We start from the raw sequence: 13,494 nt of genomic DNA on the forward strand, positions 1-13,494 counted from the left end.
TCAGCAGCGGACCCAGAAGCGGACCAAAAGTACTTCCGCTTCACTTCTGGGTTCACCGCCAAGCATGCGAGGGTCCCCCCGCCATGCTCCTGTGGGACGCTTCATCTGCCCCATCATCACAGCATTCAAGAGCCATGCCCAGTACCTCAAGGTATGTAGAAAAAACATTTAAAGCTATGGCTGAATCGCTGATTCAAAGAATCAGCATCAAATCTTTAGGTTTAAATTTGGCCAAATCAAATTGGGACAGTGATCCAAATCAGCGAATAGAATCACTGTCCCTGATTTGGGCCAAATCTGAATCCAAATTGAATATGGCCCGTTTTGCACACCTCTAGCAGTTATCATCTCACAACAGAAAAGACACCAAATTTCTCCAAGGTAACAGCGTGTTTCCTGGAAGACTCAGGGACCGCTGCACTCTATATGGTGTAAACAATGTTTCCTAAAAAAGAAGAAAAGTAAAGGACAGGGGTCTTTGTCTTACTCGGAATCTTGAGCTCATTTTAATGCTTTTTGTGGGTATTCCAGTGCTCTACAGTTCCAGAGAGTCCATCTTTTCATTTCTTATCTGTAGTGCTTTACTTGACACACCAGCCTCTGATTTATAATTCCTGTTTGGTCTTTTCTAGAGGCTCCTTACTCCCATTCATCTTCTTTTCCTACAGATGGCTTTACAAGCCCATGGTATATCATCTTATTTATATATGGATGGGAGGACAAGTGGCTCATTCCAAACCCAAACTAGTGAAGCTCAGAGTAATTTATTATGGGTGCAGTGAGTAAATATCTTTTGTAACCAAATACCTGTTCTGCAAAGTTTTAGTTTTACATGCCAGCTAGACTAAGCAAGTCATCAAGGATGGGAGAAAAAGTGGAATGGCCAAAGGCTTAGCTGAATTAGACCTTACGAAGAAGATTAAAACATACAACAAAAGGGTCATTGGTGATCTAAGTGCTAAGAGTACTAGAAGGGAAGAAGAAGGACTGCTAATCAGTGAAGATGGACTGGAGATGAAGGCTAGGACCCAAGTACTTAATAAGCAGTTGGCCATGGTGTTCAATAAGGGCAAAGATGCAACGTGCATAATGGTAGGGTACCAAACAGAAATAAGGATATGGTTATGAAAATGACTACTTCTGAGGTGGAAACAAAATGTATTCATATTTACTCAATGAAAGGATAGAAATCCCAAATATATGGAGGTATAATGACAATATGTGACCTGGTGGCATCTAATATAACCAGGACTGGTGAGATTTCACACATGTAACTCAGGTTTATAAGACTACTAGAGAGTGGGACTTTTAGAAGTCTGTAATGGGTGAAATTAGAAGAAAAAGGAAGAAAGGAAGGAATGTAAGTCTTCAGTGCCAGGTGCCAGAGCATGTAATGGAAAGACTACATTTTAACATGCTGACCACTGGAGAACCTTATTGCTAATGCTACAGGCATAGTAGCTATATTTCTGTCTGTATAAACAGTGATTATCCCAAAGTTGTTCTTATTGTTCTGTCCTGTTTTATGGTCGCAGTAAACTACTGTTCCATCAGTCAAATAGCTGTGTTAAGTATATAACTTACCCACAATCCTCTGAGGGTGACATGCAAACACATTGAGATCCAACTTGTTTTTGTCCTGGGCTACAATTACCTCTAGCTTTAGTTTGCTCATCTGAAAAATAAATAAATTATATATATATATATATATATATATATATACACACACACACACACACACACACACACACACACACACACACACAATCTTAAAATGCTGCTGTCAGAACTAGAGGGTATTTATTTGACTTTAGCCTAGTTTCCCATGAGAGCAGGCAATGGGTCTAATCCTTATTTTACCAAGGAGTCAGGTATAATTTCAATATTTAGAAGCAACATTAAAAATGTAAATAGAAACAGAAAGTGCATTACATAGAAGACAGAATTTCAAAGATTTTCCAAAAATGAAAAATGATGCCAATCCTGATGCTGTTGCTGTATGCTCTTACCAACTGATTTTTTTAATGTCTTTATGGCTATTTTTATTGTTATTATATTTGCATTGCGTTCATCACAATAATATTGTGACAATTACAGAAATTAAAATGAAAAATCCTCACAAACCTCCTCAAATTCTTATGTGTATAGAATGTAAAATAGAACAAGTTTTGAAATGAAAGGCCTTCCCCTTAACTAGACCATCCTGCTAGTTAGAAGTTGCAGTTCAGCCCTGGAGACAGATAGCGAAGGGCATTCCAATAGAACCTAGCTGTCAGGAAAGGGCTTAGGCAGTTTCTGAGATGGCCAAGTCAGCCCCACTTGAGAAGATTTGAGTTGAACCCAAGACTTGTCAGTGAAAAAATTAAGGTTAAAGGATGAAGCTGTCACACATTTTCACTTGTCTGCATCACTAAAGAGGTGGGGGGTAGATTTATGCACTAGTTCAAGCTGCTATCAAATGGCTTGGAGGTAGCTCCCCAAAAGAAAGTGGTTTGGAGAAGTGTGAATCTGAGGTTTACCTTGGGCTTAGTTTACCTTTTGGAAAAGTACTGAGTTGTTTCAAAGACTCTTCTCAAGATACTCAAGTCACCCCTGGGTTAGATAACCATGGTGAACCTCATATCAGACAGGAAAGGTTGCAGTTGTGGACTGGTCATTGGCACTAAAGGGTCCTTTGTATGAGCTTCACTACCTGAGTAGTAGTATCCCTCTCCCAAGCTCTTCTGAATACTGTAGTACACAAAATATGAAGATGAAGATTGAACTCACAAGTAAAGGGATACCTTTAGGATCCAGTTAATTAAAAACACTTACTTCCAGACCTTCTGCAGCAGCATCTGTGCAGCAGGAGACATTTGCACAATGAAGTGCTGCATTTCCATTGGAATGGAAAAAGATGATAATGCATAGTATGGCTCCCATTCTTTGAATATAAATTGCTCCATGGCATTTTCCAAAATGAAGCAGAACACTTTTTACCTCTTTTGTAAAAACACGATGGCCAGTCCAAAACTTAACTTTCAAGGCAATAACTTAAATAATAATCAGACATCTTACTTTTTCCTTTTTAAAAAAACTATCCTATTTTAAGCATTATTTCATATGACACCTAAGGGTAAAGCTATACTCATTGAATATTAAAGGTTTCAAGGCTCTTTATTTTAATAAAGAAAAAATTCAGCCTGTGTGATCTGAGTTGTTTGTAAAAAAACTTCTCTCTTTAGTGAAGGAAACTGTCATTTCCTGTCTTAAAAAATGGGCAATTGCTTTTTAAGAAAGGGGAAGAAAATGGCCTGAAATAAGTCAGTAAAAAAAACCCTGTTGGAAAGTGCTAAACAACCAGCAAAAAACTGGACTGGTTGACAAAAAAGTTGTTGAGTACGTAAACAAAACGAGTAGTTTGGATGTAAGCAGAGAGAGAAAATAATTTACCGCAGGGAGGGACAGGAGGAAGGCAAATCAGACCCATACAAAACATGACAGCTTATGTTATTGAAAATATTTAATAATTCCAACTATTCTGCAGCCTCTAATCTCAATTTCTAAGGACACAAATCAAGAAACTAGCCAAACCTGTTCTTTATTGCCAACTGCCAGCTTCTAGTAATCTGTATCTTACTCATTCTCCAAGAAAATTCAAAGATGAACAGTAAGTGAAGTGGTCCAATTCCTTCCATTCAGGTCTAAACCAGAGGCTCATGATGGACAACTGTTTTGTCATCTCCAAAGCCTCATGTGTGGAGTTTCACAAGGGTGTATCAAACTATATGAAACTACTGGGAAAGTTGGTAAGAGCACCCATGCTAAAATTTCAGCAGTATGCAGGTAACATTCAGCGCTATACCTCTTTTGCTTTCACAGTGTTCAGTTGGTAGAGTTGATTTTAAACAAATATCCATCTACAACTGTACAGCTTCACTGTTAATAGTTACAAAGGTATGCTATGGATACAGGATTACTGGATGAAATTCTGTGGCACTCTCTCATGCAGGAAGTCTAACCAGATTAATATAACAGATGAATTTGATTGTCTCTCTTGGCCTTCAAATGTACCACCCAACACTCACTGTAGTACATTCAGTTAGAGAGTTATAGTTCCAATGCATTTTGAGATACATTTTTACTAGTTGCTTCCAGGGATGTATTAATTGCTTAACAGGGTACTAACCTTTTTCACAGGTAAGTGTTCTCAAAATAGGAGGGATCCAAGACAGGTCTTTCCCACAAGTGTAATATGCTTGTCCAGTGACAACAAAGCCAGCTGGGCATCTTAACTGGATGGTTTCACCAATGTTGTATTCGTGTTTAAATGGGGAGATTGCAACAACATTGGACATTGATGGCTTAGAGCAGAGTAATGCTGTAGTAAAGATAAGATTTGAATACATATTGTGTTGTTGTAATAAATGTGGTCTTTACAGAATGTCATATATGGGTGAGTTATAAATCTATTGTGAAAATAAAGCAAATGAAGTTGTACATTTTTATCACATTTGAGTTTTTAAAGTTTTTCAACTCGCTCAAGTGGCAATGTTCCATATATAAAATATTTCTCTATCAATGACTTGTATGGAAATTTTATTAATTTTATAATTAAATTATACTATTTTTCTATTAATGTTATATTACATATGTTGGCATTGACAATTTAAAATGACTCCTGACAGGACATTCTTTGCAACATGTTACAGGTATTAAATCTGGCAAGTAAAATTTATTTTCAAATTGTCTATGACATTAAGGTCAAAATTAAAATAAATGGCAGTTGAACTATTTCATATATATTTAATTTAAATTCATGATGTTCACTCTGTTCAACCTTAAAATTCAAGTCCAGGTTGTTGCTTTGGGTTCTTGCAAAATATTGTAAATCCTAAATTTAACAATGAGAGAGCAAGTCTTTTTAAATTAAATTAAATTGTAATCACATCTAAACAAGGACCTTATGGTTGAGGTTTATAAAGCACCATGGATGGTTTAGACACACATATGCAGTTAAAATTAATGGAAAAAAGGAGATTTGTCCCCCAGACACACTTTAAAATATTCACATTATATTGCCTTATGTATCTGTCCATTCCTCAGAATGCTGTTCAATATAACTATTAAAAATGTAAGCCTTATTAAGATAAGTCTGAAAATGAAAAATAAGGCCTATTGTCAATTATATTTAAATTTAGACTGGCAAAGTCTCTAGAAAATACTTATCTTATATTTTCTACATAACCTAACAGTATAGTGTTACTTATAGATCATACAGACCCTGATAGATGTTACACTAAAGACATGATTAACTGGTTAATCATGTTTTAAGTACTGTGGCCACATGCTCATTCAATTAATGGTGTGATAAAAGGTGGAATAAGCCACAAAGTTATTACACAAAATATGTGTAATAACTTTGGGCATTTATACTTATTGGTTTCACTATGTGCTGAAGATCTGCCGCTTCAAAGCAGACTTGATTAACTGAGTTTGCTCTGCGTGAGAGCTGACACGTGCTGCACTGCGTCATGTGCAGTTGTATGTGTGGCAAAATGCTGTGGTGCTTGCATGTGTAAAAATGGCCTTAGTGGCTGGTTCCCATTATGACTTAAATTGAATGCATGGCTAGTGCTCCCAACCTTAGGAACACACCAGAGCCCTTGAAGACTCTTGTGTCTCAAGGCTGGGAGTCCCAATCGCCTGATTGGGGCTTCCAGCCAGAAGAGTGCATCAGAGACCTTAGCTCAGAGGTCAATTATTTTGGCTGGCAGGCCACTTACTGAGTTTTGGTGAGTTGTTGAGGGCCATACACATAAAATCTTTCAAAAAGATATCATTTTAACAATATATAGATTAAAAACTAATCATATACTAAAAATCAAGCATCTACTATAACATATTTTAATCTTATTTCAGAAAGTCATAGTTGTCCTGATTTATATTTTTTTTTGAGTAGTGTATAGTTTTCCACTCAACACACTGGACAGCTGGAGAGGGTGGAAGGCGGCCAGGAGCTGGAGCTGGAGGCCCTGTACACTAAGGCAGGAGCTGCCCAGCTGCTGCTTCCCCCTCAACCTGGCAGGGCATGTGGTGCATGGCACACATCCCTATAGCTGCCATCACTTCCTCATGCTATCTGCTGCCTGGAGTAATGCAGCAGAGGCAGGAGGAGCTGCTGGAGGTGGGGAGAGCCAAGCAGTACGTGGGAGGCTGCAGCCACACTGGGAGCACCCCGCTGGGAAGCTGTGCATGCTTGCTGAGACCAGGGCCATGGGTGGGCATGGACAGGAGCAGTCAGGCCTTGGCCCCAAGTGGAGTGCCACAGGGACAGCCATGGGCCAGATACAGTCAACTGGCAGGAGCCTGTCTATGGGCTGAAACCAATCAGTTGGCGGGCCAGATTCGGCCCACAGGCTGTATTTTGATTACCCCTGCCTTACCTCCTGTGCGTTCCTTCAGCTGGGAGCTTGAGTCCCATGGAGTCCTTCAGCTGTGAGCCCCAGTTAGATGACAGGAGCTCCCAGCCATGGGAGCACATAGGGTGCCTATACATGAGTGCGAAGACTGCTCCGACATGCTGGAAGTTCAGTGCATCAGAGCAGACTTGATTAATCAAGTCTGGTGGAGAGTGGCAATTGCTGCACTCCAGCAGCCTCCTATGTCTTGTGTAACAGTGTCTCCATGCTTAAAAATGGTGGTGGGGGCACTTGAACTAAGGCTCATTGAACAAACTTTAGTTCAAGAGCCCCCACTGCAGTTTTTAAGTACCAGGACGCTGATACAGGAAATGTGCTTTAATTAGAGTGGCTCCCCCCACCCCCAGAGCATGTGCAAAAGTTCCCACAGAGCCTTTGGCTCCCCTCTGTTCCCATGGCTGGAAGCCCAGATCAGCTGACTATGGCTCTCAGCCACAGGAGCACAGGGGAGCTAAGCGTGTCATTTCCCACTACACGTGGAGCCCAGGATTATGATCCTGGGCTCCCCCTGCACTGACAATAGGGTGCAATTGGGATCTGATCCCAATCCCACAATTGTACCTCTTGCCAAGCATGTATGGCATGGCAGGAGACACAACTGCTGGGATCATGCGTCAGATCTTATTGAGCTTTTAATATAGTGTCTGCCAGCGGCCAAAGTTGGAACAACTGAGAGACTGTAAAAGAACAAATCTGACAACCCAAGAGGACTTTGCCATTTCCAACATTTATAAAACAAGGATTAATTTATTTTTAATCCTTTCTAACAGAGTCTGTTAGGAAAACCTGAACTATATTGTATTTCCTCTATTTGTTCCTGTTGCCAAGCCTAACTGTTCTCCAATTTCTTACGTTGGCACTCAATGGGCTGCTGGATCCAGGTTTGATCTGGTAGACACCTAAGGAACTGATACCCAATGAGATCATATCCAGTCATGCAGGCAATCTCAGCTTCTTCTCCCACAGCATAATAATTTTTTTCATTCTACAATTAAACCAAATTCTGGGTAAGTGGAATGGACACTGACACAAGACAAAGACACTCAAAATAGTATTTTAAAAGTTTCATCATACTGCAGTTGTCATAACAATTTTCTTGAGAGCCATTCACCCGCCCCATCTGTCTATCCATTTATTAATATTCTAATTTTGTTGACCCCATCATGTGGTGGTCCTGAAATTAGGGGCCGTTAAATGCTGCCTGAAACAGAACCTATATACATTATCTTGCCTCTAGATATTGGTGGATCTTGCTGGGGTCATCTGATCCCAACAGCCTTTCCTGCCCAAGTGCAGGGGGGCTGGACCCAATGATCTGTAAGGTCCTTTTGAGCCCCTAACAGCTATGAAACTATGACTCTGTTAGAACTCTATGATATGGGGAATGGCTGTCTGGAAGAGGGAGTCTTATAGTATATCTATATACAATAGTATGCAGTACATCTAGCTTTCTGTTGGCATGCTAGGAAAGGGCTGGTAAAAGACTGTCAGGTCAACATAAAAAACATTGATTTCCCCAAAATTAAAAGTTTTACACAACTGCATAACCATTTTTTTTTTTACTGACATGAGACTCATATACACACAATGGACATTCATCAGAATCTTAAAATGAGTGCTGTCTTATTCTTTTAAATCATTCACTCTGTAAGCCCCTTTGCAGCAGATTTATTTTTTCAGTCTTTTTCTGTTAAGATGTGATAGTGGAGGAAGCATTAAGATATCACAATCACTCCAGTTCACAGATGACTGTGTGCTGCCCTTATCTTATTTCTTAGTGTAGCCAATACAATGTGAGATAAGAAAATAAACATTTTTTTAAATTGAGAAGTTAGGAAATATTTAGAAGCAGACAGAAGTGAGGTGTCATGACATGGATTAAATCAGAGTATAATCTGTGGATGAATTAGGTTTGTGAATCCAAAAACAGAAGTTCTGTAGATTGGTAACCTTGGAAGTTCCCAGAGCTCCCACATGCCCTATCATTCACATATTTTACATGGTACAGCCCTCTCACCCTGATAAATCCATTTTCTGGTGGGATTGGCTTAGAACATCCCGATTCAGGTTCACCAATGAAAACATCCACTTCCTTTCTTGCTTCATCATCATTTATACATGGAGCCCCTCTGAAAAACAATAATTTGCAGTTTAGGATGCATAGGAGGCACTGGTTTCAGAAACAAGAGGGTAAACTCTCACAGCACTAGCCAAAGAGGAAGAGGAGCTAGCAGTGACACTGTTCCCCCAATCCAAAAAAGTGGAGCAGTACTGTGGTCCTTTCTTGTCAACTTCTTCATTAACCTATGTACCAAAAGGAGCCTGATCAACAGTGAGCATTATAGGAAAGCAGATTTTATATCGACATAAGTTCTCCAGACCACCAGAGAATTTGACATAATAGATTAGAAGAGATGGGGCAAAAAAGATGGTACATTGGGCTGCCTTTTTTAGCAATGACTAAGTTTAAGTGGTTCAGCCAGAATTTAGGGTTCATCACAGTTTGGTTAGGTCATATGTAGTGTAGCTTAACTTTTGCTATTTAATACCAGCAGTGGTTAAATGTGTGCTGCATGTTATGGATGTGGGGTTGTACAGATTGTGGTGCTTAGTCAGGGAGGGAGAGCACAATGTAGAACTAAAGTGCTCGTGTCCAACAATCTCAAAAAGAATATGCTATATATTAATCACAACAGAAATAAAATGACTAGTCTTTATAGTATCCACTGTTTTTGCCACAATACGAGCTATCCCTGTAATGAATTATGACTATGTTCATCATTTCCACATAACCCTCAAATAAGAAAGTGAGGGTGGTTTTGGCTTGGACTTAACATTTTACCTTAAAACCTTGTAAAAATTCTGTTTCACAGTGTTGCAAAGCAGTACCAAATAAAACTCAGGTTTTTTCAGTGAATTTATCTTTGAGATTTCAAATTCAAACCTAAAGCACATAGAAAGGAAGCATTGATATTCAGACTCATGTGGTTCAGAAGTGGGAAAAGAAGTTGTATAAAGACGATGAAGAGAAATGAATGAAGATTCTCAGTCAGAGACCCATACAAAATATTTTAAAATAAGTATATGATCATTCTTTTGGAATTCCCTGATAAGAAAATGCAAACAAAAACAAAAGTTGTAACTAATTGCAAGGATTTACAGATATTTTCCTTTTTCAGACTCATCCAAAGAAACCCAGACAAGAAATGTATCCCTACTGTTAATCACCCTTAATAGTCAATAGTCAAGTTTTGAAAGCTTTCTAACCCGCACCCCACTAGTAAGTAGAATTTTCCATCTATCATCTTCTTACTTGTCCACAAACAATGAAACATAACAGTTCTCCTCTTGCTCATGTTCACCCTCACAAGGCTTTCCTCCATTCATTGGTGATGGGTTGTTACACATACGGGTCCTTCTTCTCTTGAAAGACCCATCACATGGGCTCCATGCTGACCAGCAACTCCAGTGGCCATCTACTGCAACTGGAACAGATGAATGTAAACTCCAGCAAATGAATGAATCTGCAATATTTCCTTACTTTGTATATAACAGCTTAATTAATTGAGAGGCAAGAATTTTTTAGGGTGATATTTTTGTATTGGCCCAACTAGGTAGTTTGGATAGAGACTGTCACTATTTCAGAGGATTTACGAGGTTTCCCAGGCAGGGGAACATGTTGTTTATAAAATATTAAATTTAAAGTTAAAATGAGCCAAAGTCAAATCTGAACTGCTTGAACCTCAGGGAAGTCTGACTATTCTTTCCTTTTCAATTTGGCTTCAGATACATTCAAAACCAAGGGCGCTGACAGACATGGAAAAAGAAAAAACAAAACTGTGCTTTACTGGAAGCAGTAGCACATTAGTTCAATCCAGCTCTGCAGCATCTGTATAGATTGAGTAAGCCCAAGTGTCTATTTTCTAGACATTCTAGATCAGAACTCTTTCGAGCAAATAAGCACTTAAATAAGGAATTAGGCATCTAAACTCCAAAGTATAATTCAGATTAGCCCTGCTCCAGCAGACACAAAATTGTATAGGTGCTTAAACTCAGATGTTATTATAAGTAGGGACCTACTAAATTCACAATTTTGTGATTTTTGCAGAAACCATGAATTTGGTGGGTCCACTGTGAAAAAGCCTGATCCCCATGAAAAAGTGCAGGGACTGCAAAAAAGATGGGAAATGGCCAGCAAGCAGTGGGGGGGGAAAGGAGCTGAAAACAGAGGTGGGAAGCCTGGTGTCCTGAAGCACAGGGGGAAAGGGGAGGGAGGGATGGCGAGATTTTCATGGCAAAGTGTGGCAGGGTACCTCATGCCTCTGATTGGCTGAGGGTCCCCAGAAGTCCCACCCCACCCTGGAGATTGGCAGATGGCCATCTGTCAAACTTCAGGGAGGAGTGGGACTTCCAGGGCCCCTTGGCCAGAGGCATGGTGTGGGAGGGGAGGCTGTCATGCCAAAAATGGTGACTGTTGCCACATTGAGACCATGAAATTGTGGGGCAGACCCCATGAATTAGGTAGGTGCCTATGAGTTTCCCTAGATACCTAGATTTAGACTTAACCAACTTCAACAGCACTGAGTTCTGCTCAAACACATCAGTTGTGGGGCTATTCACTTTTTGCACAGTTGCTTCCTGGTTTAAGTACTTATCCAAGAAGTGGGAAAGCATCAGGTCTAGATCCTGGGTGACTGATTTAATCATTAGACTACTGTGCAAAGGTAGGCCTCGGTGTTGGTAAGGCACCTACCTTCAGTAGCAGGAGCACGTGTTCTGGATCCCAACTAAATAATGGCATCTAAGGGTGCAGACAAAAGTGCAGCTTCCTGCTGTAACTGAGAATGCTTTGCAGGAAGTGTTCTGAGTTACAACGATCCCCCAGACCAAACAGAAGTTCACTGTTGGTTCTGGGGGGGCGGGGAATCTAGCTGCTGACTGGGAACACATTTCTAGGGACGCTAAAGCCAGCAGTGGAGGGTGGGGTGCGTGTATTGGAGCCCCCTGATCTTGGAGTGTGGGGGGGGCCCAATACACCAGCTCTACCCTCCAGTGGGGGCTGAAAACCCCCCAGACTGAACTCCCTCCCTTCCCTTTCCCACTCCCATTCTGAAAACAGAGACAGGCTGGCAGGCAGCTCAGACAGAAGTTACAGAAGATCCTATGTTTTGAAACATCTTCATCTGAACCTTCATGCAATGAGGGTATAGATTTTACCTGACTGGCCATTTTTGAAGTGGATTGCAGCCATGCTCTTGCGTTTGGTCATGGTAACAGACCACTTTCTGTGGTCAAATTGAGGGAAAATTTTCACATCTGTCAGCACCCTAATGTGCAACTGGAGTCAGATGCCTAAACTGTCATAGAGAGACTGCCAAAGCTCATTCATCTCTCAGACCACTACCCATTCCCGCTTGTCTATGTTGGCACCAATGATACTTCCCGGAAGATCAAAGGCAACTATGAGGCTCTTGACCTGAAGGCTTTGGTTTCTTCGACAATGGGTGGTTGTTCTGGAGGAGTGGCAATTTGGACATACCTATGACATTAGTATTTATTGTCTAGCTCTAGGTGCCTCTTGGATTTCTAAATCATACTTCAGAGGTGAATAAGAATCCCATAGCCTAATAGGGAAACAGGATGTCTAAACCCAGTCAGATTGGACCTCTTCCTTTGGCATGAGCCCTACATAAGTAAACTGATTCTGTCCCCACATTTTATAAATATTACAATAGATACTAAAGAAACATGATGTGAATAAGTATTTACTTGTAAATATGATATTCATACAAACCAAAAGTTAAAACTCCTGGATTAATACTTAGCATACATTAGTACATAATGTACAGGTGTATACATAGAGTTAAATATACATTCACTATATAGAATTTCACTCCCTAAATACATTTTCAAAATATGGATCTGATGAATTCAGCACAATCCTAGAAAAATTTTTAACTAACTGGTCGCATATTTCATGATAGAACCATTTTCTATCAGCCAATACTGATCAAGGCTGCTTGCTTTGTTTACTACCAGATCATTCACCAGCATGCCAGTAGGTAGGCAAGCAGTCCCTCTACTTGATAGCCTTCCCCGGCTGGCTAGCTTCTAGCCTGCAGATGCTTCTGAGCTGACTGCCCAGCCCCCAAGGCCCCTTGGGTTTACCACCTGGCTGCCCAGATTCCCCAAGTAGCTGGCTGCTGGTTGGCTGCCAATCTTTCTTCATAAACAATTTCAAAATAGGAATCAAATCAAATCAATCAATGTAGTCGGTAACTGGTCTTATAAATGGATTTTCCTATTGTAATGTGTATAATAAAGATTTTAAATATTTTTAATTTTGTATTTTTATAATATAAACACAATAGTAAATTCCTATCATATGGCAAGAAATTATGAAATAGTCTAACCTTTACATGCTATAACAACATAATAACACAGCTGAATGCAGGGTCCCCAGACGGGGGCTCTAGGACTACTGCACCAAGAAGTAAGAGAAGGAGTAGTGGTGGTTGGTAAATCCCTTCTGTGGGGGAGAGAAGCACCAATTTGTCATACAGATTTGGAGTCCCCAGGAGGCGTGCTGTCTGCCTGCAGCCTGAATTCAGGATGTTATAGAGAGACTACCAAAGCTTATTATCCTTCAGACCACTACTCTTTCCTGTCTGTCTGTGCAGGCACCAACAATACTCCTGAGCAGGCCAGAGGTAATTAAGAGGGTCTCAGCCGGAGGATTAAGGAACTTGGAGCACACATGGCATTCTCACTGATCCTACTCGTGGACAGCAAGAGATCAATCAGGGACCATCATATCCTGGAAGTAAGTGTGTGGCTGAGACAGGGGTGTCAGCCTGAAGGCTTTGGATTCTTCAACAATGGGATGTTCTGAGAAGGAGGACTGCTATCAAGAGATGGGGACCCACCTGCTGGAAAGAGCATCTTTGGGTATCATCTGGCCAAACTAGTAAGGAGGTCTTTAAACTAGATTCCATGGGGGATGGTGAACAAATCTCACTAACAACAGAGCAAG

General features: G+C 40.4%; 1 protein-coding gene across 1 annotated transcript in view; it reads right to left on the reverse strand.

Annotated features, from left to right (window-relative positions):
- LOC102376566 (complement component C6-like) overlaps positions 1 to 13,494 on the reverse strand; it is a 109,418-nt gene that overhangs the window by 14,796 nt on the left and 81,128 nt on the right. The window contains exons 13-17 of the mRNA XM_014524590.2: positions 9,775 to 9,946; positions 8,479 to 8,590; positions 7,314 to 7,446; positions 4,169 to 4,360; positions 1,585 to 1,675 (exon numbers count right to left, since the gene is read on the reverse strand). Coding sequence (XP_014380076.1) covers positions 1,585 to 1,675; positions 4,169 to 4,360; positions 7,314 to 7,446; positions 8,479 to 8,590; positions 9,775 to 9,946 — 700 coding nt within the window. The remainder of the gene's footprint in view (positions 1 to 1,584; positions 1,676 to 4,168; positions 4,361 to 7,313; positions 7,447 to 8,478; positions 8,591 to 9,774; positions 9,947 to 13,494) is intronic.

The sequence above is a fragment of the Alligator sinensis genome, unplaced genomic scaffold, assembly GCF_000455745.1.
Source record: "Alligator sinensis unplaced genomic scaffold, ASM45574v1 scaffold667_1, whole genome shotgun sequence".
NCBI lineage: Eukaryota > Metazoa > Chordata > Crocodylia > Alligatoridae > Alligator > Alligator sinensis.